The sequence below is a fragment of the Coturnix japonica genome, chromosome 10 (genome assembly GCF_054131305.1).
Source record: "Coturnix japonica strain WE chromosome 10, WE-NBRP24, whole genome shotgun sequence".
Taxonomy (NCBI): Eukaryota; Metazoa; Chordata; class Aves; order Galliformes; family Phasianidae; genus Coturnix; species Coturnix japonica.
Genome location: NC_140672.1, coordinates 8,714,511 through 8,739,603, shown reverse-complemented (window position 1 = coordinate 8,739,603; position 25,093 = coordinate 8,714,511). Strand labels below are relative to the sequence as shown.

The window sequence follows — 25,093 nt, the reverse complement described above, 5'->3', positions numbered from 1 at the left end:
CTCTCCCCGGGACAGTTGAAGTCCTGGGATAAGTCAGGTTAATTGGCGAATACGTCAGTAGTACCTCTCAGATTACTTTCAAGAAGCTGAATTTTTTACCTAATCCTCTCTCTAAAGTGGATTTTTCATCTCTCTTATTTACTGATAAACTTCCAGGGCTAAGCATCTACAGCACAAAACAGACCTGTGTAGTTCATCACCACGCTATATTTTTGGTCCAACATGATGAAAAAATGGAGCAGACATTTAGAAAGATGACAAGAAGATCCAGAGCAGAGCAGTTATAGTCATTGATGATTATATCAAAATATTGTTGAAGGAATATTAAAACCCCTGCTTCAGGGTATAAAATAATATATACATTTTTGTCAAACAGGTGGACAGAGTAATATATGTTTGTCCACTGTGCTGCATTTATATACCCTTCTGAAAGGTCTATCATTTTTATATATGTAAAGGTATATTATTTCTATATAATACTGCTATCGATGGACATGAGATCTGGTCCTAATGAACTATACAGGCCTTTATGCACCATTTGTATTCGTAAAGCATCTACCAGGATACGACCCCAAACAGGACACCCAGGGCAACACCAGCAGTATTTGGTTAAGAGCACATGAAAAGAAGCATATTGCAACAATAATCAGACAGCGATTTATGTCACCCATCATACAATCATGAAATGGCCGGGGTTGCAAAGGTCCACAGTGCTCATCCAGTCCCAACCCCCTGCTGTGTGCAGGGTCACCAACCAGCAGCCCAGGCTGCCCAGAGCCACATCCAGCCTGGCCTTGAATGCCTGCAGGGATGGGGCATCCACAGCCTCCTTGGGCAACCCGTTCCAGTGCGTCACCAGCCTCTGAGTGAAAAACTTCCTCCTAAGATCCAACCTAAACTTTCCCTGTCTGAATTTAAAGCCATTCCCCCTTGTCCTATCACTGCCCACCCTCACAATGTCATGGTTTTGTACATTTTTCTATTGGTATTCCACATCATAACATCATATAGAGCACAGAGAACAAGTACATGTCCCAGAGGGTCTCACAGTCAGAGAGGGAAACACATCACGGAAGTGATGCTGTCTCTCTCTCAAACTGCCTGGTAGCGAGTCTGGGTGTGCTTCCAAGCCGTGGCACCTTCAGTTTCAAAGTAGGCTTCTCGGTCTTCGGAAAACCTCTCTCTCTCTTTCCCTTTTATTTTACTTGGCTTATTAGCCTCAATTTCCATTAGATTGTAATTAGTAAAATAATAAGTTTTCCTCCTTAGATCGTTGCCACTTCTCTGTTTGTTTCCTTGAGTCCAGCTCCCATCTCCCTACCCCTTTCTTATTTTCCCTTCCTATACGCTGGGAGCCAGGGGGAACAGGAGCCTACTGCCCCTCCCCGTCACAGACATAGATTGATCTAGATAACACCGTGACACAGCAATTCCTCCTCTGTATACGCTCCCTTCAAGTACTGCAAGGCCACAACGAGATCTCCCCAGAGCCTTCTCTAAGCTAAACAAGCCCAGTTCCCTCAACCATTTCTCACAGGAGAGCTGCTCCAGCACCCTGACCATCTTAGTGGCCTCTATATTCTTTCAATATACGTACACACGACGGCGAGATTGAGACACAACAGGATATATAGTTTATAAGAGTTTATTAAAAGTTGTTGTTGTTTAGGGAAATGGGGAAGGGAAGTCGGGTGATAGAAAAGAGATAGGAAATAAAAGCAAAGAGTCTTTGTAGAAAGCAAGAGAGAATTAGTCACCACTGGGTTTCCAGCATGACTCGTAGTTCAGATGTTGATCTTCAGTAGAGATGGTCGTCAGAGGGAGCAGGGAAGCATCTGTTTGCATCTTGCCTTCACAAGATACAATGGTTCCATCCCCAGATCTCCCATACCAAGATGGAGTCATTTGGTCACAGGCCGGATCTTCCACTGGTAAGCTCTCTCCAACGTGACACTGACTGCCACAAGGAAACAGCCACCTCTGGCCTCCTAAATAGGTCTCAGAGTCTTATTGCTCACAGGATGTGAGCTTGCAGCCAAAACAAGAGAAGGGTTCGGACAAAGGTCTCTCTCAGCGTCCGAACAGCAGCAGTCTGATGTAGCGATCTCTCAGCTCCCTGAACTCACGCAGCGCTATGGAGTGGGCGTCCGGGTCCTCCTCCAGGTGCTGGAAGAGGTTGAGCGGCTTGGCGGATCGGAAGGACTGCGGCAGGACAATCGTGCTGTGCACCGACTTGCTGCCAAGGAAGAAGTGGTTCAGGCATTTCTCATCCAGGCAGAAGCGCAGGTACCGCAGGAGATTCTCCATCCGATTCAGGAAATACTTCCTGCGCCACTTCTTCAAAGGGATGATGACCAAACTGTGGAGGACAAGAGTCTTGATGACATAGGTGGAAAAGCCCATGCCCACTAAGATGCTGGCAAGCAACGTCAGGCAGTGCAGGTGGGAGCTGTCCTGTCCGGTACTCCTGGCCGTGTGCTGGAAGAACTTCTTTTCTGCCACAGCACAGCTCTGTGGCCATGTTGTGCTGGGCGTAAAGCCGGCGTCTGTGTTCTGGCTGGTCAGGTAGATGTCCGAGTATTCTTGCTGCACCCCGAACAGCAGCTCGACGAGGACTTTTTCCCCGCTGGAGGCTTCTGTCAGCTGGAGCTTGCAGGAGCGTCTGGAAGGCAGCACCTTCAGGCTGTAGGCGTGCGCGTGGTGGGTGGTCTTCCAGATTGCTGCCACCTGTACGGTGAACCAGGTGACAGTTCTCTCCACATCCAGGTAGGAGTCAGTGCAGAGAGTCTGTAGCAGGCTGGGGTCCTGATTTTGGCTCAGCTCTTCCTCATGGTGGTGGAGGAAGCACAGCACATTCCCCAGCTGCTTCTCCCTTTGGCACATGCACTGAAGCTCCACGCGGACGCGGGAGTTCCTTGCCAGCCCGTGCCCTTCATCTCCCAGCTCCAGGAGGAAGGTGTGCCCGGGGGGAGGCTCTATGGGCACGAGCAGGCAGTACACATTGTCCCACTCCTGGGGACTCCAGCCTTCAAAGGCACTGCCCACCCCAATGGCGGGCTGCAGCACCGGGAAGAAGCTGTTGGACCAGATGAATCTGAAGGTCTGCACGAGCTCGTTCATCAGCTCCTCCACTATAGGGCACCTGGTGGCCCTTCCTTCCACCTTTTCCAGGGCACGCCTTGTGAGAAATTTTGTCAGTGCTGAATCTTTGAAGTCTTCTTCCTCGTCATCCTCCTCTTCTTCCTGTTCCTCCTTTTCCACCAATTCCACCTGCTCCTGCTGTTCTACCTGCTCCTGCTGTCCGCCCTGTTCCACCTGCTCCTCCTGCACCTGCTGTTCCTCCTGTTCCACCTGTTCCTCCTGCACCCGTTCCTGTTCCTCCTGCACCTGCTGTTCCTCCTGTTCCACCTGTTCCTCTTCCTCCTGCACCTGCTGTTCCACCTGTTCCTCCTGATGTTCCTCCTGTTCCTCCTTTTCCACCTCTTCCTCTTCCTCTTCCTTCACTCCCGATGCCTCCTCCTTGCCACTGGAGCTGTCATTTTCACTGCTGCTTTCATCACGCTTTTTCATTTTTAGGGACTGCACCATGTTCCAAAAGAGCAACAGAATCAGTCCCATACTGAAACAGATCTTCCAGTGCTGCAGCAGAGCAAAGAGCAGAGATGACATGTCCACCCAGCTCTGCTGCTCATTCCTCTGCTCAATCTCGTGCTGCGGAGGTATCATGTGCTTTTGCAGATCAACCTCGCGCCGCTGCACGTTCTCGAGCATGAGCACATCAGTATTGACACTGACACTTAGCGCCCGCACCAACAATGCGAGAACAAACACCAAAGCCATGATCTGCAAGAGATGGGAGAGAGGGGCTCAGTGGGGCTGGGAGGGAGCGGGGCCAGGAGCTGCATGGCCCTGTGCTCAGGTAGGAGCAGTGGGTACGAGGGAGCTGGGTGGCAGCAGGGACCGAGGCCAGCGCTGGCAGGGACAGTTCCAAGCACTGCCCGTGGTGCTCCCACAGGGGCCGCTGTTTGCACCACATCCCTCGTCCAGCCCGACCTTCCCCTGCTGCTGCACTCACCATTGGCCCAGGTCAAAAATGCAGCAGCGCTGCCTGCCTGTGGCCCTAAACCCATCCCCTGCATTGTCATGCAATGCATTCCTGCTGATGTCACAAATGGGCTGCCCGACTCCACCCTTCTCAGCTGCCCAGGGTGGGCACATGGCCACTGAGCCACGGCACTGCCTCAATTTGGAGGCATATCTCTGGACAGAGCTCCTGGGGACGCTCTTTACTAAGCAGGTGGGAGCTGCCCGGGCCTTTCTTTAAAATAAAATGGGGTGGTATTTCCCATGGATGCTGTGCTCCTCATGTGCCACCCCACAGGTTATGTTCCAAACACACTGTCCCTGGAAAATCATTTGGACAGAAATGGAAAATCAAAACTACTGCTCCTGAGGAAACATAAGAATTTGCAGCATATGCAGAAACTCATTTTAGTGCTGAAATGCCACAGAGGGAACAAAGCTGAAGATCAGTGCCGGTCATGTCAAAGTCTCAGCACCTGACATCACACAGCCCTTTGCTGATTGCTCCCTCAGCCACCGGTGGTCTGAACGTCCTCTGAGCAAAAGGCCAGATGGCTCGATCCAAGCAGCTCAAAGGGGCTCTAACAATGATGATTAGGATGCCCACATGTGCAGCAGCCTCTTCAGCTGCATGGGCTCTGGCTCCTTTGGGTGAGCTTATGCTGTAGAGAAAACAGCAGGAGCAACTGCTGTCTACCCCATGTTGCAAAATCACATGTGCACGAGGCAGGAATATTTCTCAAAGGCCAACAGAGAAAGGCTTGGCTGGGAGCCTGTGGGTGTTGAACCAAGGCAGCCCTGCAGGCACAGAGTGGTCTGGTAGGTAAGGAGACAGCCCTGTAGGACAGGAGCGTGATGGCAGCTGTCAGACCAGCTGTGCTTCACCTGCATACCTTGCTGCCTGCAGCACAAGGCTCCCAGCCATGGCTGTATTGACTTCTGGGAGGTAAGGCCAGAGTCACCTCCTGAAGCCAGGGGAGATCCCAGATCAACAGGGTTGGAAGTCATTTGAACCTCACGAGATCCCCTAGACCAAATCCCCTGCTACAGCAGGTTCCCTAGTGTAGGTTTCTCCACAGAAGATAATCGCTCTTCTTCTCTGTTTCCGGTAACAAGGATATCAATAAATATTATTAACCAACAGAAGCTGTGTAACCCAGTGAAACAGGACCTATTCTTTCCTGAATCTGAATTCAGCATTCAGATTTCTGTACTTCACCAGTCTCTGGGTGTCTGTTGTTTCCTGCATTTGGCGGAGCCTTGCAGCCGGAGCTCCAGGCTGGTGCCTTCCAGTGCCAAGCAGTGCAACTACAATGGGGGGCAAGTGGGAAGCCAGTCATCATGGTAACACTGGAGCACTTCTGACATCCTCCTCTCCAGATCCTCCTCTCAGGCATGTTAAACTTGACTCTGTGCTTATCTCAGGTCACTGTGCTTAGCGAAGGCCTTTACCAAAACAGTGTTGGAAATGTCAGTGAAGCAGCTCCTCAAACTGTTTGTATCCTGTTCCCCTTCTGCAATCTGGTCAGCCTCCACATGTGAGGCTTTGCTGCTGCTGCTCAGAGAATCACCAATGTGGGTTCCTCTGTAGGCAAACCAGTCAAAGCCCCTTGCATTATGCATCTATCCAGTGCACCCTCAATAATTTTGCACATGACAATAAACTTCCAATCTCTACTTTTTGCATTTCAGGTAAACAACTAAACTGAATACTCATTAACAACCAAGAAATAAATCCGGACAAGCACTTGAACTGCACACTCACAGGTGAGCAGTCACCACAGTGTGAATGCAGACTGTGTGCACAACTGAGACAAATGTAGTTTGCAGCCCTGGAAGGAGGATGCTCTCCACTGGTTCCCATCATTTATTGCTCAATTTCCCTCAAGTGAGACAACGGAGAGAAAATCAGCTCTGTATGCAGAAACCAGGAGCTGTCTATTAATGTGCTTGATTTTCACTAACCTGAAAATCATGCTTATCTTGTTCAAGTTTTTATGCAGGTCTTACTTCATATTTTTGAAAGAAATCTTTCTATGAAGTCACAAAAAACCTGTGATTTTTTGTCAGAAGTACTTTTCTAAACAAAACAGTGATGACGTATTTCCAGTTCTTCTCCAGTCAGTTCACACATGGCCTAGTGCATCCCCTCCAGTGGTGCACTCCCCATGTGAGACAGAAATGCGATGAGAAATGTCATTAAGTGTCATTGTGTTGTTATAAACTGTGAGGTCTGGAGGCTGCCACGTGGAAGCACCTCTGTTTGGGAGTGAGACACTGAAGGAAGCTCTCATTTTGAAGGGCTTTTATCCAGTTACAGTGGGCTCATAGTTTCTCTGATGATGAAAATATAATTGAGGAAGGTGCTCCTGTCAGCAAGACTGATGCTAAAGTGCTCCCAAGCTTGGAAAGTGTTTTATTGTTTTTCTGTTGTTATTGTAGCTTTAAAAGACAAGAACGGGAGAGATGGCCAGCAATTCTTTTTGTTGAGTTTGAACTTGTTCTTGGTTGTGGCTGAGGCTCCTTCTTAACAGTTCGGGTTTAGTTCTAACAATGAAACTTTTAAATAATAGACATTTTTCAAACCATTCACAGTGCAGGCTGAGTTCAACTCCCTGGGAAGCCATCTGTGCAAAATCATGTGTGAAGGAATACTAAAAGTAAGTTTGCTTTTTCAGGCAGAATGTACTGCATAAAGCAGTCTTTAAAGCAGCCCATGCCTATGAGATCACACAAGTCATCTCAGCCTCATGCAGAAAGCACACAGTGAGGGCACGGGGCAGTCTGACCTCTACGCCTTTGGAAATTGAAAGGATTCACTGAACTTCTCCTCCAGAGAAAAGAGAGCTGTTGTTCCTTTTAAAGACCTATTTTATTTCTGAACCACAACACATCAGACCACGACCCAGCATCTGCCTTAAGATATCAAAAATAGTTTTCTTTTCAATGCTGTGTGAAATTTCAGGTTTTCCTTTTCTCATTCTAAGTGTGTAAATGCAGCACTGGCTGCTGACTGCCCGTGCTATGCTAACTTGTTTCAGAGATAATAGAGGTTTCTTCCATGAACACTGAATCTTATTTGCTGACTATTTCCAGTGGAGCACTCAGGAATATTTCTTTTAGTTTTCTTAAAAAGATAATCAAGAATATACAGATGTGCTCACAGTCTAAGTTGAGTTTGTCTCTATACTGACATCTTGATGCCCTTTTTTCCTGAAATCATGTTTCTTTTGACACCTGTCTGAGAACTGATCAGGGATGAGGGGAAGTCAGAGTTGCACCATGGTGATGCCACAGTTTTCCCTCACATTAACGCTGCACGGGAGAGTTGGTGGAGACAACTGCGGGGTGCTGAGCTGGGAGGAGGAGGAGGGGGAAACGGCACCTGCTGAGCCTTCTGTGCGCCGGCTGTGCTGTGCTGGGGCTGCATGGACTGCAGGCACTGGCTGCTGCCTGCCTGCACGGGCTGCTGGGGGAGCATGGAGCTGAGCCCAGGCAGTGCCCCATCAGAGCAGCCAGCCCATCCCTGTGGGATCGGATGAACCTTTACTGCTTTGCAGTCTCTATGGGCTGAAAACAATCCTGATATAAATAATTTATATGAGAATGTTGTGGAGACAGATTTTCAGTTGTTTTCATTCATTCTCAAAACATGAAATGGTAAATGAGATAGATTTGCTCATCTACACAACACTGCTCTCCTTCACTCTCAAGCCCAGACCAGAGAGGCAGGATGACCTTCTAAGAATCACTGTGGCCCCCCAGGACCAGCAGAGGGAATCCCTCCCAGTGCTGCCTTCTTTTATCACAACCAGAGCAATGTAATCACTGAGGTCTGCTCCTCAATCTGCATGTGGTGCTCATCTCAGTCAAAGAATGTCTGTGGAAGGTTGGCTTTGATTTTTTGTGTGGATTGCATCAATGTCAGGTTGGACTCCAGACTCAGTGGGATCATTTTTCATTGTGCTCCTTCCTCTGCAAATCTTCCAAAAATGATGGTTTCTGCTGAGCTAGAGGAAGGAAGGAGTTCAGGCCTCCTTTACTTTGAACTAATTCTGAATTATTCTTCCATGAAAGTGGGTGATGAAATAAAACCTTCAGGATATGCAAAAACAAAACAAACAAAGCAACAAATGCTTCACTGTCTTTGCATCCTCTAGTTGTATATAGCTGCATCTTGAGAAAGATGAAAGGAACCCAGTGCCTGAATACCACAGTAAACACAGCAAACATTCCCTTCAGTTTGAAAATAAATTCCAAACTCATGGGAGCGGAGCATTTTTCTCAGCACGTTCCTAATTTATCGAGAGCACTAAAATCAATAAAACTATTTCTCTTCAACTTGGAAGCAGACCCAGAGCTCATGAGCATTTGTCTAATTTTAAATAAAAAAGCAAGATCACTTTTCACGTGCTTAGTTTACCCAGAAAATACTGTGTTAGCTCGATTCAATACATCTTTAGGACACCGAAGCAGTCTTCAATGTGTCTGTTTTCTAGTGGAGAAGAATGGAAATTCTTTGATCAAGAAAAAAGACCAAAGTTGCAAAAACTGACCAATAAAACCATTCCAACGTAAATCACATCATTGGATGCACTGGTAACATACATGTAAAAATCTGGGAAAGCACCATGTGAGGATCACTTTTAGGTAACATTTGTGTAATTCATAGGATGAGTTTTGCATGTATCAGCTTTCTATAAGTATTCAGTTAATTCAGGTATTCATGAGGCTTCCTACTGAAGCATGGAATTTTAAGTTAACATTGCAGGGTATTTTGAGACAGGATATTCAGAACTGAAAATCTCAAATATTTGTATCTGGGAATGGGTCCTGAAAGTCCTATATAGATTGAAACAAAAACAAATTGAAGACTGGTACATGTTTCTTTCATAAAGACACATAGTGAAATCATAGAAATAGGACTCCTCTATTCCAGACAAGACTGATTCTGTAATGGCAGAAGTTATTCAAGCCAGAGAAATATCAAGAAGAAGAATGCTAGCAGCATTTAACCAGCAGTATATAACCAGAAATCCGAGAGCAAGGAATATGGAAGTAAAGATGTGCAATATAAAGGTCTCCATCAGACTAACTCATTTAAAAATCTCACATTATTATACTTGATCTACATTCATAGAAATAGAAGGTGTCTTAGGACACATTGTTCCTGTAAGTTTTTTGTGTATCATCTTTGCATCATTCTGAGAAGTCTGTTCCCAGGCCTGCCTGCTTATTTGCTTTGCTCGTTCTTCACTCTGGAATAGATGTAACCCTAATTGAAGTCTTCGGTCACCCTCTCCTAAACCTGAAGCAAATGAAGAATAGAAATATTTATTTTCTTTCAAGGTGTTGGTTCTTATACAGCATTTTGAACTCAGCGTCACAAAGAAACACAAGTATTTCATCAGGCAGTTGTTTTTTAGAACTGCCCTTGGCCTACACTGTCTGCGGTCAAGTGAGCTTCACATTCATCATTCACAGCACACAGTCATTGGTTTTCCTGGTACTTTGCAAGTGCATGGGGAGACACTGTTCCTGATCTGAGTTCGCAGCCTAATGAAAGACAAAATAACAGAGACACTTGTGGCATTCAGAGTACAGGATTGAATTATGGGAGAATAACACACATCACATTCAAAAGTGTTTTCCTGGCAATGTCTGTTCAGAGGAGAATGTGAAAATTTGCTTTCACTGAATCTGAGAAGAAGAGGAAATACCATAATATATTTTCTGCAGATGAAAATGATTTTACAGTGGTTTGCAGATTTTGTGTAATTAATCTGGAAATGGGTTTAGAGTTACAGTATGCCCAGTCTGGCAAATTATGGGGCTCAGCCCTCACATGAGCCAGAATTCTTGCCTCCCCAGTGTTATAGGCTCTGTTTAGGGTTCCCACTTTGTTGTGAGAAGACCTACTGAAATTTTTGTCTCTGATCTCATTCAAAGAAGCTTCTGACAGTGGGGTAGAACTGCCTGCACAGGCTAACCATGGTGTTGCCTTATTTGGCAAGGCTACAGGCAACAGATGAGTTCAAAAGAATTCAGGCAGGCAAACTCTTTGATCCCAAACCTTTCCCTCACAACAAGGGAACCCCTCATGCCAATGGGAGACCTGCTGTGCCTATCAGAGACATTTCACTGCCTTCATCTTCACATGGAGTCAATAGAAGCCAAAACTGGAGCACAGGACTTCACCACCTCTTGTAAAAGTCTCATTTTGTTATGACCCTCAGTAAATTTCTCATCTACTTCCCTCCCTTCCGTCTACTCGGCCACATCTGTATGTACCCTCTATGATCTTGGTTTGCTTTCACTGCTCCTCTGCCATTCCCCCTTTGCTCCTCACATTTGTCTAGTTCATTATTTTGCATCAAAATTACATGCATTAATCCCTCTTATTCTAAATATAATCCTATAACTGATCCTATTTGCCTTTCCTATCATAATTCATACTTCCACCAGCTGGAAAATTACTTTACAAGCAATACAGACTGACTTTCATCTGTTTTATACCAATGACCAAACACTTGCAAACTTTGTCCCAGCTGTTCCCAGTTAGTTTGATTCTCCAAAAACACAGCACAGTGGAGAGCGATGGATTCCTCTCACAAAAGCCCACTGAGTAATCAGCTCATCAGCATAAGGAATGAATGGGCAATTGATTCCCTGCCAGCCCATCTCTTCCATGTATTTCTCAACTAATAATCAAGCTTGGCACTGTTTATGCCATCAGCTATTTACATCTCCCTATTTCCGTACTCACCTCTGCACTCTGTCATTGCCTGAATGTGTTTAGATCCAGCTACTGCCTTGAATTTTCATCTTACAACTGTCTACCTGAGCAAGTTAATTCCCATTTGCCCTATGGTCTCTGCTCAACTTTCACACTTCTATTTTTTATAATGCCTACACTAACCAAGTCCTAAATGTACTGTTAGTAACTCCATTAGCCACAGAAACTGCTCATATGAAAATCTCTGAAAAACTCCCCTTGGAATCCACACTTAATCTCCTATCCATCTTCTGTTATATCGACTGTGAATCTAAAAGCCAAATAAGTAAATTAACTTCTGTTTTTCAAAAATAAAAAACAAAGCAACAACAAAGAATTAACATAGGATCCACTGTCTGAAATATGGCTGGTGCTTTCTATTTCTGATTTCAGCTAGATCTGTTATTCCAAAATGAATCTGATGAAACTGACAGTTATGAGGGAAAAGTCGGGCTCATATGTCTGTTTCCCAAGTCAGAAGGAAAATAATTCTGCTTTAGAAGAAGAATTAACAGGTGCCTCCCATCATTTGCTTATTGAAGCACTTACTAAATCTCAGCAGTATTTGACAGTATAAATGGTTACTCCAGTGTGCTAACAGGAGACCAGGGGCTATTTCCTTTGTCCCTTTCAGTTTCAACATCCATCTGCTCCTCGTGCCTACAAGATCCCCTGGCACTGGGCAAAGCCCATCGCAGTTAAACTGTGCCAGGTGCTTTGGGCAGGACCTGAGGAAACTGGGAATTCCTGTGTTTTGGAAGAAGTACAAGAGAATGACCAGCAAGGTTTTTTGGTGGACTTGACAATAACTGGGCCTGACAGCAAGGGATTCCATCTGTACAAGCTTCAGTCCGTGACAGCCTGGTAGGTCACATTAGATTCACAGAACAAGAAATTCAACACATACATGTCTGACATTTTCAGTAGGATGAAGGGCTAACATCTTTTTTATAACTAAAGATACAAACTGTTTCTGAAACTGTCTACTGCTACTGCTTGTGGACAGTCACTGCAATTTTCACTTTAAAACAGTTGTTGTGAGTAACTTCCTTGCTGAGCCAGATGGCACAATACTTGCATCATTTCATTCAACAATGCGGTGATTTATTCATTCATTTTTTAAGCTATCAAGCCCAGGAAAAAAATACCTCAGTGCTTTAGCTCCTGTGTTTGTGTTTCACTGCTCTATATGCAAACCTATGGAGCAATATGATGTGAGTTGCTCTCAGGCCACTGATTCCTTCCAGCTCCATATGTGTTGTGCCAAGAATGTTAAAACTGCTGAAAGGTGTATGTTATGGTAGTAAGGGGCACTGGATAAATGTTTCTCTTCTCACACTCATTAATTAGGCTAATATTGTATCTAAAGAAATCATATGTAGTATTTAAAGAAACAACAAAAGAAAACTATAAAACTGATTTTGGCATGAAAGGATGCACATCCTGAGACCATTCTTAACAAAGTGCAGTTTGTAGCACACTGCAGGTCTGAAGATGCAGCAGACCCTCATAGGCAAAGCGATGTGTAATGGTCACTGCTGGAAGGGCAGCAGGAGAAAAGGAAGATGAAGACATTACTGGACAAGAACAGGCTGTTACTTGGTGAGACACAAGGAAGTTGCATTGAGTGGAAGTGGTAGTGGGTGTGTGTGTCAGTACAAAATCATACAGCCCATCTTGTGCCAGACACCAGCGCTGCTAAGTGCAGCATCTGAGTGCTTTCTACTTCAGTGTTTATAAAACCAAATAATGTGATCTACCAAGGAATAGCAGAGAACTTACAGCCACAGGCCTTCTGTGGAAGGCTGGAAATTTGCTTTTGACCATCTGCAGAGGCTGCTGGGCTTTAGGGAGGTGCAGACAAGGTAATCAAAGGACAGAAAGACAAAGCTTGGCTTTGGGCACATACTCAAACTTTCACAATATTCCTGGGTAAATTAAAGGGAAAATACACTCCTAAGGTAAGGGCTTGTGAACTGTTCTGCACCCAAAATTACTTTCTCAGAGAGGAGTCCAACCCTGCAAACATAGTGCAGAATTAAAATGCTTAAACAACCATTACAGCAGAGATGTGAATATGCTCCTGTAATTATATAGCTGTTTGTTCATTAAAGGAGAAATTTAATGCAATTAAAATATTTACAATCCTGCACACTAAAATCCAAAACAAAATTAGTTTGTACCAGAGATGCAGGCTGTGTTGCCTCCCCTCCAAACTGGCCTTTAGATACCAGAGCTTACAATGGAGAACTTTCCATCTTCAGATGATGTAACCCAGAGTTAAGAACTGAGCTGGTGACTGAAGGGTCCCTAATAATCTTTAAGATATCAGATTCATGCCAGGCATGCTGTGTAAAGTTCTTGGGATCAGAAACCAAAGGAGAAAGGACCCTGAGACAACCACACAGAAGGGTCACTGGAGCTGCACTGCTTGCTGTGTCTGTGTTCTTTCAGACTGGCACATGGCTATGTGGGATGGGAAGACATGCTGCTCAAACTCTTGCCCTTTTGCGCGCTCCCTGAGGGCTGGATCTCTGAGATTAAACATTTGCACTTCTCTCTTCAAATGAAAACGTAACAGAACAGCCCAAAGGCCATCCCTACCAAGAGTGCAAAGTGCAGACACAGAGGCACAGAACCACAGCAGACAGATGTGAATGCAAGCTGCAAGCAGCACATTTCAGATCCAGCTGCAAGGAGAATAGAGAAGCACTGCAAGAGCACGCTCCTCTCCCATACAGATAGCTCACTGCTATATTGGACCTGAATTTACATGCCATTTCACTGCACCTCAGCCTTCTCCTTGCCTGTTGTTACCAGCTTGCCTGTGTCACTCACTACTTGGGGGGGGGGGGAGGGGGGGGGGGGGGGAGAGGGGGGAGGCGGGGGGGGGGGGGTGGTACACCCTTGTGGACTTTCCTTTTCTTATTGAGGTACCTGTAGAAGACTTTCTTGTTCTTCTCATCAAGTTTAGTTCAAGCTGGGCCTTGGCTTTCCTGACTACATCCCTACACAAGCATCCTCATACTCCTCATACAGGACCTGTCCCAGTTTTTACTGCCTGTGCATTTTCTTCTTGTTCTCCAGTTTGACAAGCAGGTCCCAGTACAGCTATGCTGGTCTCTTACCTTCCTTTCCTGACTTGCTATACTTGGGGATGGAGAGGTCTTGTGCTCTGAGGAAAGCATCTGTAGAGCTTTCTCTCATTCTTCAGCCATCAGAAATCATCCAGTGAGTGCAAGTAATGAGGATGACATGGTGCATGTAGAAAATGTAATTGGTAAAGCTGAGGGGACAGAGAAATGTGAATGAACCTTCAGTACTTTCCAGCAAGAGTAGCTTGGTATAAGATCTGCTCTTAGCCAAAGAATGCAGGGCAAGCTGAGGAAAAGCTGGAACGACAGCTTGGACAGTTATAGTATTTAACTTTATTCTAACACTCATTACTCATGGAAAACTTAAATGAATAGCACACTGAAGGCTGCACTTGACTTAGATGAAGTGGATGTAACTAAAGCATCTCTGCTACATCATTCAGACTGAATGTATGGTAACAGGAAATCAATTAATCTCCACCAATATTTGTTCTTTTTAGTGTGAAACTGCTTTAATGAACTCATTGTGAGTGGTCAGTCACCACTCACTCTGGAAGAGCCTCACACATTTGATAAATCACCGTACTTTTAAAATTCATGTTGGAAAAGTGACAAATGTTGAAGATGAATTGCTTGGCATATGTGATCAGCTAATGAAATATCTTCCTCATCCCTATTATTTAATTCATTTTCTGCTGTTTTTCCCAATTAGGCAGTAGTCTTCTGCCTTTGGCTCTGAGTCCAGAAGCAAGCCTGCCATTATCACTTGTCAACATTTAATTTGTATGCAAAAAACTGCTTTAGTGGAGGTGGCAGTCACCTAATTTTTACCTGGTACTTTCTGTAGTCATTAAAGTGTTTGAAATGAATAAAAGCCACCAGCAGCCCAGGGTAGGTCCTTCACTGCAAACAACGTGGGATAAGGGAGCCCATTGCTTGATGGAGCAGCTACAAAGGTGTGTAAGGGAGTCCCTGTCAGCTGCATGAGGCACACCTACACTGCTCCAGGCAGAAGTCAGTGTATAGAAGGGAGAACTGAAATGCATGGAGTCTCTAATAAGATAATAATTAAAAAGAAAAAAACAACCAAGCAACCAAACAAAAGAAAGAAAACCACTGAAAAACTGAAAAACACCACAATCTTGGGCCCACGTCACTGTCTGAAGCTTCATACCAGCTGGAACATTTGCAGCCAGATAAGCAAAGGGAAGTTCCGTGATTGCACTTGTTTTCTTTGGTGTCAGTTTTCTCATTTCCTCACACTGCTGAATTTTGTGACTGCACACAGGCAGGTTTTGGTACATAAGGCGAAGGTAAGTGTAGCTTCTGCTTGTTGCAACACAGCCCACGATAGAACAGATGTGAAAGAGATTAGAAGGGGGAAGAGTGGGTGAGCTTGTGCTCCTGCCTTGCAAACAGAAGGTGCCAGCAAAGCCCCACTGCTCTGCTGGGCAGCAGGGCTGCCAGATGTACCCACACCAGTGGTTGTCTGGCTGACACACCCCAGGGTTGGTAGGAGGGTCATCGGTAATGTAGAGAGCAGAGAAGAGGGGATTACTTTGGAGCAGATGTTTACACCTTTCCATCTTATCTCTTCTCATTGCTTTCATTTGCATCACCTGCAGGAGCTGCCTCATCCCCACTGGAGCCAGTTTCACCACTGGGGATGATTATAGGGCTCTTATCAAGTACATGCAAACCACTTCTCCAAAGCAGGCATAGAGAGACAAGGAGTATAGGTCATGACTATTGTCTGTGGGCAGCTCTGGCTGCACCTTCCTGAAGAAGGAGCAGAGGTTACCCACAAGTACTAACTGGAGGCCAGAGCTACAACAGATAAAACCTGGAATGCCTCACCTGGTAATCAGGTGGCTTTTCTAAGCAGGAGGTCAGGTGTTGCATGATTATGGTGATGGATGTAAGAGTGCTGCACAGCACCCCAGCTCAGGGAGCAGCAGCATGACAGAAGCTCATTTACGTCCTCTCAGTCATAGAGCTTTGTTGTTGTTGTTATTGTTGTTGTTGGTGGTGGTTTATTTCCCCCTCAGAAAAAATGTAGTAATCCAAGCTTGCCTTGACAAAGTCCTTCAGCCTTATCTTCCACACGTTATCACTGTTTGGAGGTCTGTGCTGGGAGAACAATGTCCTGAACTACTTAGCAGCAGGGAGGCACCCACTGGCTCTCACCTGGCCTGCCCCAGAGGAGGGCTTGTTTCCTGGTGTTTCTCATTTAGAGCCAAGGGAAGAGATCTGAGTCCCTCAGGCAAGAGATGGCTATAAGAGATGGGAGGCGCTGCAGCAAGACAGGACAAAGTGCACTAAGCTTCCCAACAGAGAACTTAGTGGTGGCAGAAGTCACCAGTGTAGGAGTACTTTGAGGAAAAGTCAGTGCTGTTTTCCAGCAGTGGTTGTTCTGAGGACATCCCCACGTGTTTTTTCCTCTCTTCATGCAAGTCACAGGAAAGGAAATAGGTAGTCAAACACCTTATGAAGATAGCCTAAGATTGGGAGAAAAAGATGATTAATATATATATACATATATATAATAAATGTTAATTAAAATATTAATAAGGAAAGACTTCAGTCATTCATGTATAAATGAAAAGATAGTACTGTGGGCATGACATGGGAGCAAAGCAGAGCTCTGACCCCCAGCATGTACCTCAGACACATCCTTCTCTGAGCACACAGCAGCAATCTTTGCAATTTGTGTGGCCATAATTATATTCTCAGTATCTCTCCTTAAGCTGTCTTTGAGAAGTCATTTATATTTTGCCTGCTTCCATGAGCTTTTATAGAAAAAAATGTTGGCAGGCAGCTCTCTGCTATCCTGCCTGTCTCTTGTCTGTCTGATGACTGATTTTCAGTGGGAGTCAGTTTTGATACTTGAAAGGATCCAGACTGTTATTACTGCACCTGTGAGTGGTGCGATGGAGGTGTCTGACAAACGCAGACGGGTATTTGAGTGAAGGGTTCAAAGGCTGAGGGAAGTTCTGGATCATGTGTAAACCACTGTCCAGTGCCTTGTGTCTCTGCATCAGACAGATAATGGAGCAAAGGCAGCACCAGAGGAGCACAATCAAGTGAAGGGAAAACAGCACAAACTGAATATTTCAAACAAGCCAGGAGAAATAGTAAATTCTCTGAGAACTGAAAAATACAACACACGATGGGACAAAAAGAACTGATCCTGATGTATGTATCTAGGCAAAAACCTCTCCAACGGGGAAAGAGTGTGCCCCTGATCTGCACTAGTATCAAGACTTTGGGCAGACAAAATTGGGTGGATACTACAGAAAAGGGAAAAAAATCACACCTGGTCCAATAAACAGTCTGAAGCCAATGTGAGGGCTGTTGGCAGCTTGATGTGTGCTCAGCCTGGGCTTAAGATAAAGTTTGTAGGTGGGTAAACAGAACCACCCTCAGCTGAGGACCAGGCACTGGTGAGAGTTTAGAGATGAGCTCTGCCAGGACAAACACCACGCATGGAGCCAGGCAGTGTCAGCTGGTTACAGGGCATGCCCACGTTGCACTGCTCAGGGCCCAGTTCCAGCTCAGAGCATCGTGTGCAGATCTTGCACAGGACAGCTGTTTTTTCTGGAAAACACACAAAGGTTACACAGTTTGCACCCTCAGCCATGGCCCCCCCTGTATCTCATTGCTTATGTCAAGCACACAGCTGGGCTGATACAGCACTCACATTATTGCTCACAAACTGCTGAGGGGAAGGCACGTCAGATGTGAGGCAGTGCTGTGCCCTCAGCAGCCAACAGCTGTGAGCCATGAAGGAACTCACCTCTTGTAGCCAGGTGGGCAAACACATTTCAGGGAGCCGGGGGAAGGAGAACAGCCATGTCTTGAGGCACTGAATGCACAGGGAAATGCCACTCATATGTGCAAGGAGTCATCATCACAGTGAGGCACTGTGCTTCCTCACCACAAAACCAGTCCTGAAGCCTGACTCTGCTGTGACAGTGGTGGTGCATGGTGTGATCCTGGCATTGAGTGGGCAGAGCAGTGAGTGGGGATGGCACTGTGCAGGAGCGACCCAAGGAGCTGTGCCCTACAGCAGAGCTGTGCAGGCAGTGCTCTGCAGGTTGGGGAGAGGTCTGTCTTGGCCTTTTTGTCATCAGTCCCAAGCAGGTACTTCCTTTGCTGGGCTTGTTACAGCAGGTGAATTATTTCTGGGGGTAACTACTCATTGTCATGTTCTAGTACATCTTGTCAATTGACTTAATTGATTTATCAACTAACTTAGTTGATTCAGGTGAGGGTTGGCCTCTTCTCCCACATAACTAGCAATAGGACAAGAGGGGCTGGCCTCAAGTTGCACCAGGGCAGGTTCAGGTTGGATGTCAGGAAAAAAATATTCTCTGAATGAGTGGCACTGGAATAGACTGCCACGGTGATGGAGTTACCTTGCCTGGAGGCAACATGTAGTGCATCACTAATGGACGTAGTTCGGTGGGGAAATATTGGTGGTGGATGGATGTTTGGGCTGGATGATCTTGGAGGTCTTTTCCAGCCTTGGTGGTTCCATGATTCTATGACTTTAACTTTTTAATTTTTTTTTTCTCACAGTTGGATTTGTTTACCAGTTTTATCAGTGCAAGCTGTTTCCAGGGTGCTCATGGATCACACATGCAGCCATCCCACCCAATCCTCCCAAACTGTCCCAAATCCACCCTGCTCCAGAACCATAAAGCAGAACAGGATTCCCTTAAACTGTTCCATGTTTTGATCTGCAGAAGTCTTTCGGGCTGCTCATAACATCTTTCCACTGTTCTTCAAACAAAGAGAAGAAAATTTTCCTAAGATCAGGAAGTCCATAAGAGTTAAACAGCCTTGCAGAAGAGACACATCATCCCATCCTAACACAGAGACAAATGCTGTCAGAGCCTTCATTAGCACTCTGCTTTGTTTTTCACTAATCAAGTCAGTGTGAATGATGCTGCTCATGACTGTGCTTGATTGTATTAGTGTTACAGATTGAACAGTCCATTTTTTAATCTGCAGAAAGCAGCAGCATTATTGCTGAACTATATTTAGAGATTTTATAGATAGCATGCTCTGTTCTCTTACTGCTTCCTTGTAATAGGATATTACATGTAGAGCCCCAGGGAAAAGGAAATGTGCCCTACACAGGTGGCTGCGAGGTAATTTTGCATGATGAGCATGTACATTTCTGAGTCATCAGTCATTTCACATCTTCCTGTCTGACCAAAGACCACGATGGTTCCATACAAAAACACTGTCACCTCGGATGTTGGTACAGATCCTGCACAGTGGTGGGGGTTGAGGCAGAGCCTGGCAGATGCTAAAGCCCAGAACCCTCTTCTGGAGATTGATAAAGCCAGGTCAATAACGCAAAGGAGAAGGGAAATTTTATGATTTCTGGTGTAACTTCTAATAGTTTTATTAAACTGGAGGCAGTTTCAATGTCAGAAGGACGGAAGATTCTATATGCTCTCAACTCCTACATCCCCCACAAAGGTGATGAGAAGATTCTCTTAGTCCCACCTTTGTCAGGTGTCAGCAAGAAATAAGGTCAGTAACTGTGAAGAGAATAACCCTACTCTCATTTTAAAACTACTGTTATTTCTAATGGTACTTTCAGTTTGGTATTTTTGGATTCCTAAAATAAAATTAGGTAAGGTTGATAAGGAATGCACTCATAGGCTGCACAATTGCTGATAGAGGAAAAGATAATGCTCACCTCCATCACACTCTGACTTCAGTGCTGCTAAATAAAACCCAGAGATAACACTATAGTTTTAAACCTCATAGACAAAATCACATTTTGTAAATCACATCCGCCTTGCCTGCACTTATACTATATCAAAATTAATGGAGACATTTTCTGCTCCAGCAGTAAAAAGTAATTTATACGTCAGGCCTGAAGTTATAATTGCAGGCAAAAAATACGTGAGCACGGGAAGCAGATTTCTATGTAGCTTTAATCACCAGCCACGGTCCTTCGAGGCCACAGAGGCTTGAAGGTGATGGTGCAGCACCATTGCAGCCATAGCAGGATTTATGGGCAGCTCCACATGGTTTCCGAGAGTGGGGAGCAGAGCCCTGGCAGCCCCCTGGGGCACAACTGGAGCATCGGGGCCCCCACCCCATTCTGGCCCAGAGCTCTGACCAGGGCTGCAGTGTCCCATGGGGAGGGCCTGGAGTGGAGGCACTTCTCTGTGGGAGGGATGGCTCTGACATCTCTCCTTCACTGATGGCCCTTTGGGGGGCTGCCAGGACAAGAACCCCACTGACATGGCTCTGTGGGACCCCCTGCACTGACCACCAAGAACCTGCACCACATCTGTATCACATCCTGCCCTAACACCAACAGTGTGTAGAGGTACAGGTGCCATGGGACGCAGAGCCATACCTAATGCAGCCATGAAGAGAGGGAAATGGAGCGTTTGCCTCACTTTTACAAGGCTCCAGCTGATCCCTTTACACTGAGTAAATTGGTATGTTTGATTCCTCCACAGGAAGGAGCAGATAAGGAGACAAACAAAATCAAAACAAATATGCACAGCCAGAGCAGTAGATTTGTTTGCTTTAAAGAATGGAGACCATGGTTAAGATTCTAGACTATGAAGCTACAGGATGCTTGCAATGACATTAGTTGAATGGTTCATACATTTGCTCCAGTGAGAGGTGGGTACTGACATCTGTGACTCCGGAAGGATGAAGGAAGATCTGGATCCTGCAGCTCAGCAGTGGAGTGGGGGGGGACAGACCCTCCTCAGCAGAACCTGCACACCCACCCACTGCCACTCTGCTCTGCTCAGGCTGTGGCACTTCTCAGCCAAAAAGGGCCATGCAACCATTCTCTAAACATCTTTGTACTCATTTACTAATCCATTTCTGTCAAATATTCTTGCCTGATGTCAAAAGCACAGTTTCTATTACTCTGCTCCTCACATTCACTTTACCTTAATGCTGTCTGTAAATACAGAATTTGCATAATGAACGGTATTTATGAAAACCAATTGCACTCTGTGCGGGTGACTCTGTGACTTCTTCACCTCTGAACGCAGAGGTCTGCAGTTACACAACAGTGGAAGGGAGTAAGTGCTGCCAGCACACAGATGGGGCTGCGAGGTGGTGGGGAGGGTGTGACAGACACTAACGGGCTGTGGGAGCTGAATGCACAAAGCCAGTGCCGAAAGAACACACAGCTGATGGGATGGGAAAGCACAGTCAGAGACCCACTTCTCAGCGACAGGCAGTTTGTTGCATTGCTACAGCAATTGAAAAGCCATTATTAGAGGATGATGCTTACAGACTTGTGTAACATTCAAGTATTAATGATGCCACACAGAGAAAAGTCATCCAATTTTGCCTCTTTTTCAGGAAAAATGAATTTAGTTGCAAACCGCATTCTGGGCCTAAGACTTTATTCATGCATTCTCTAATTATCTCAAAGTTTGTGAAATCAAGCTTTCTCCATTCACACGCTCCTATTTCCTATTACCCACATTTCTTTCTGTCTTTGTCATGCTACAAAAGCCTCAGTCCATCTTTATGAAGTCTCTGAAATAGAAAAAAAAAATGAAAACACCAATGGAGAGTGACTGCACTGGAGTTGGGGATCAGCACTGAACCAGAGGGTCATTTGAGGGGTGGGAAATGGGAGCCAGGGCCAGGCCAGGGGCTGAGGTCCCATTGCCTGAAGGCAGTTAATCACAGGGAAATCATCGTATTCTCAGCCCAGGCTCAGTCTTTCAGTGAGAAAGATGTGAGATAAAAATAAATTAAAAACAAAACAAAAAACTAACCAACCAAATAAAAAGACCCACCATAATGGCAGGTTTGGGTTCCTAGTAACTGCTTAGTGGTACCTGCCAAGAGCAACACGCATCTCCTTCATTAAGCTGATCACCTGTGGACTGCACCACAGAACGCTCACAGAGAAGCAGTGGGAGGTGGCAGGAAGGGCAGCCCCCAGCACTGCCCAGACCCAACCCCCTACAAGGTCTAGGAGAAGGAACAAGGCAGCTCAGGGAAGGCAGAGGTCTACCCCCAGTCCCCCCGCTTGTGCCACAGGACCCCAACTCAATCTTCACCCCCTCCCCCCACTGCCTCTGCAGAAAAGTTCCACAGGAGTCCCTGGGTTGCCCCACCAGGTGTTTCAGTGCTCGGATGAGTTTTGCAAGGCTGGGGGCTGCTGTCCTGGAGTGACATCGGGACATGCTCAGCCAACAGGCCTCTATGCGCTGTGCTGCTGCACAACGTCCTTTCCATTTTAAATGCAATCAACATCTTGCTCTCCCAGTGAAGCAAGGGGAAGTACAAAGGAAACAGTAAATGTGCACTACTCGTGACACATAAATCACTGAACAATCCTGCAATTACTGTTCTTTCAGATAAGTCATAAATAATATAGCAGAAGGAACGAGGCCTAATGAGAGAAAAGGAATCCGCACTGAGATTGTTTATCAGCCCTGCCCAGAAGAGGAGCAATCTGTATTTCTAACAGTGAATTTCCAGGCAAGCAGCAGAGACTGCTTCAAGAAGTGCTGCTGCTGGTCTGCTTTGTTCATGTGCTGCAAGATGCAGTGCAGAATGTTTCTCAATTGTTTTCCTTCCCTCTTCCCATACCTTATCTTTTGCATAGACACCTCTTCCTTGTGCTGAAGAACTCCATTACATTTGGTTATGTCCTTTGTGAAGTTCACCACCACATTTTCCAGCTTGGCAGGATCATGGCTGCACAGAGCAGGGCAGAGGCCAAACCAGACAGCGCTGCCTCAAACTCTGAGTATTCAATTTGCCTCTTGCTGTCTCCAAGACCTGATTCAATATCAGATATTTTCAGTGATGACATTTCATTTGCTTCTTGCAGAAATACCAGATACCTAGTTATGCACTGTGTACAGTTCACTATAAACCCCTGCCTTTTGTTTCAGCAGTATAAACTTCATCAGTGATTTTATACCTGATTATTTAAAGCCGACACCAAAGGCATGAAAGAAGGACCTCACACAACTAAGTATCAAGAGAGAAAGTGATGAAGTCCACTAGCAATGGAAGTTTTTCAGCATAGGCTGAATCATCTGCAGGCTTTGTGTTCCCACTATGTACTGAGTTTTCCAGGTTATCTATTGAAGGAGAAACAAGAATGAAGTGTCCTTGCAAAATAAAATTTGGGAAGGATATGGGGTCCCCTCAAAACAAGACATAGAAAAAGCTGAAAAGAAGAATTTCAGCCCCAAGGATCTGGTTAAGCAATCTTATCTTGTAAATATATGGCAGGAGATGCTAGCTTAGCACCTGCAAGTAAATCTTGTTTGCAAAAGCGAGACTTTACAGGATACAAACATGGTTCTAGTTGGGCAAAGCAACAAACTGGTGAATCAAGGAGAACGTGAACCCTGAGTAGCTCAGCCAATGGAGAAAGGGGAAGGGCTCATTAGTGTCGGGGCTCAGGGGACTGTGCTCCCCAGAATCTTGAGGCCCCACAGGGATACAAATACAGAAAGATGAAGGCTCTCTTCAGTCTCTTTCTGGGATTAAAAGACAACTGAGCAAAATGTTTGGAGCTGAAATTTTCCCAACATCTATGAACAATATATACTGAATATATTACGTAGAAACAAAAGACAACAAATGCTCTCTCCACACATCCCACAGCACTGTTACTTTGCAGAGAACATTTGGTGAGAACTTTATAAAAAACTTAAGGAAATCCAAATATGCTGCAGGAATTAGGCATCTCTGGGAACATTTTTTATTATTATTATTTTTTTAATCAGTAAAGGTAAGAGACAGCAGTGCTGCTTCCTGCAGCTCCCAACACACCTCACCCACAGCAAAACACTGACTGTGCTACAGGGCACAGCCTAGGGGAAGGAGTGATGCTAGGACACTGCTAGGACACCACTGGGAGCAAGCAGCACCGTTTGCTACGAACAGACCGCAGGGAAGAACCCAGACCCAAAGCACAGGACAATGAAGAGTGGAGAGCAGAAAGTACACAGATCCCGAAGCACCAGCTAAGCAGAGAGGAGAGTAACAATTAAGGTAACATTATAATATAACATAATTAAGTAACAGCAACAATTAAGGGTTTTATAGCTGCAACTTGCAGGAGCAGGTGTTGTCCATGGGGTCAGGGGATGGCATTAGATTGGGTGGGATCCCAAGTAGCAAGGGTTTCCCTGGGCAGCAGCAGCACAGGGTGGGGGAAGCACCACGTGGAAATGGGCAACATTTCTGTGGGGAACTGCATCACAACGATCAGAACTGTGTAAAGTCCATTAAGTGTTACACTTAAAAACTGAGTTTAATTGCCACCTTTCAAAATGAAGAACACTCCACATGTGAGTACCAACTTTAGAGGAGAAAATCATGGTTTGTGTTACAACAGAAACACAATAGAAAGTGCAGTAATAACAGCACTGTAGGCTGTAACAGAGATATGCTCAAACAGAGCAGCTATGTACACAGAAAAAAAAAAAAAAAGATAAGAATCTGCCTACTCTTTCAAAGCCTCAACTACACAGCGATCTCCAACAAGAAATACTCACCTCCACTGCCAGCCCGTTAATGAGGTCTGGGAAGGGGAGGATCCTAGTTCCACCTCTTTCAGTCAGAGCTCCCCTGGGTTGGCTCTGCCTTCCCACCATGTGCTCCATCATTGCTTCAGGCCACTACAGCATTTCCACTACAGCAACAAGTATTATTGAAGTAATACAACTTGTGTATGAGATAATGTTATTTGTTTGCTGTAGTCTTATGGTTCCCAGCAATGTTTTTGCACATGTAGCTGCAGTGGGCATCCTGCCTTTTCCCATGAGTAGTGGGAATGAGCAGGTGAGCGCCTGCTGCAGCCATGAGATCTGGATTATCATGAATCTGATTCCTAAGATTTCAATAATGCTCGGTAATGCCATGGTTTTGGTTATATATGAGGTGTGCCCATGTAAGTACAGCGCACAGCTGGGCTCCAGTAACTTGTGTGACCCTAAGAGCCCTGGCAAGAGCAGCCTTGCCCCAGGGATGGCTCAGGCTAGGTACACTTACTGCACTTAGTACTCAGGAAACATTATATCTAAATCCCACAAAACTCAGGGGTGAAAACATCATGCCATCTTTGTGTCTTTCTGTTTCAGCAATGATGAACAGTTTC

The 25,093-nt window shown here is 45.5% G+C and overlaps 1 protein-coding gene and 1 long non-coding RNA gene across 2 annotated transcripts; one reads left to right on the top strand and one right to left on the bottom strand.

Annotated features, from left to right (window-relative positions):
• Window positions 1-2,052: 2,052 nt before the first annotated feature.
• On the bottom strand, window positions 2,053-4,036 carry LOC146759247 (inositol 1,4,5-trisphosphate receptor-interacting protein-like 1). Its single transcript, XM_085510331.1, has 2 exons — window positions 3,962-4,036; window positions 2,053-3,252 (listed from the first exon to the last, which is right to left on the bottom strand). Exons 1-2 carry the CDS (start codon window positions 4,034-4,036, stop codon window positions 2,071-2,073), a joined length of 1,257 nt encoding a protein of 418 aa, XP_085366457.1. The 3' UTR covers window positions 2,053-2,070.
• Window positions 4,037-4,231: 195 nt separating this feature from the next.
• LOC146759246 (uncharacterized) lies at window positions 4,232-7,030 on the top strand. Its single transcript, XR_014932239.1, has 3 exons — window positions 4,232-4,297; window positions 5,776-5,850; window positions 6,762-7,030. It is a non-coding gene; the product is annotated as an uncharacterized LOC146759246 (long non-coding RNA).
• The last annotated feature ends 18,063 nt before the right edge of the window (window positions 7,031-25,093 follow it).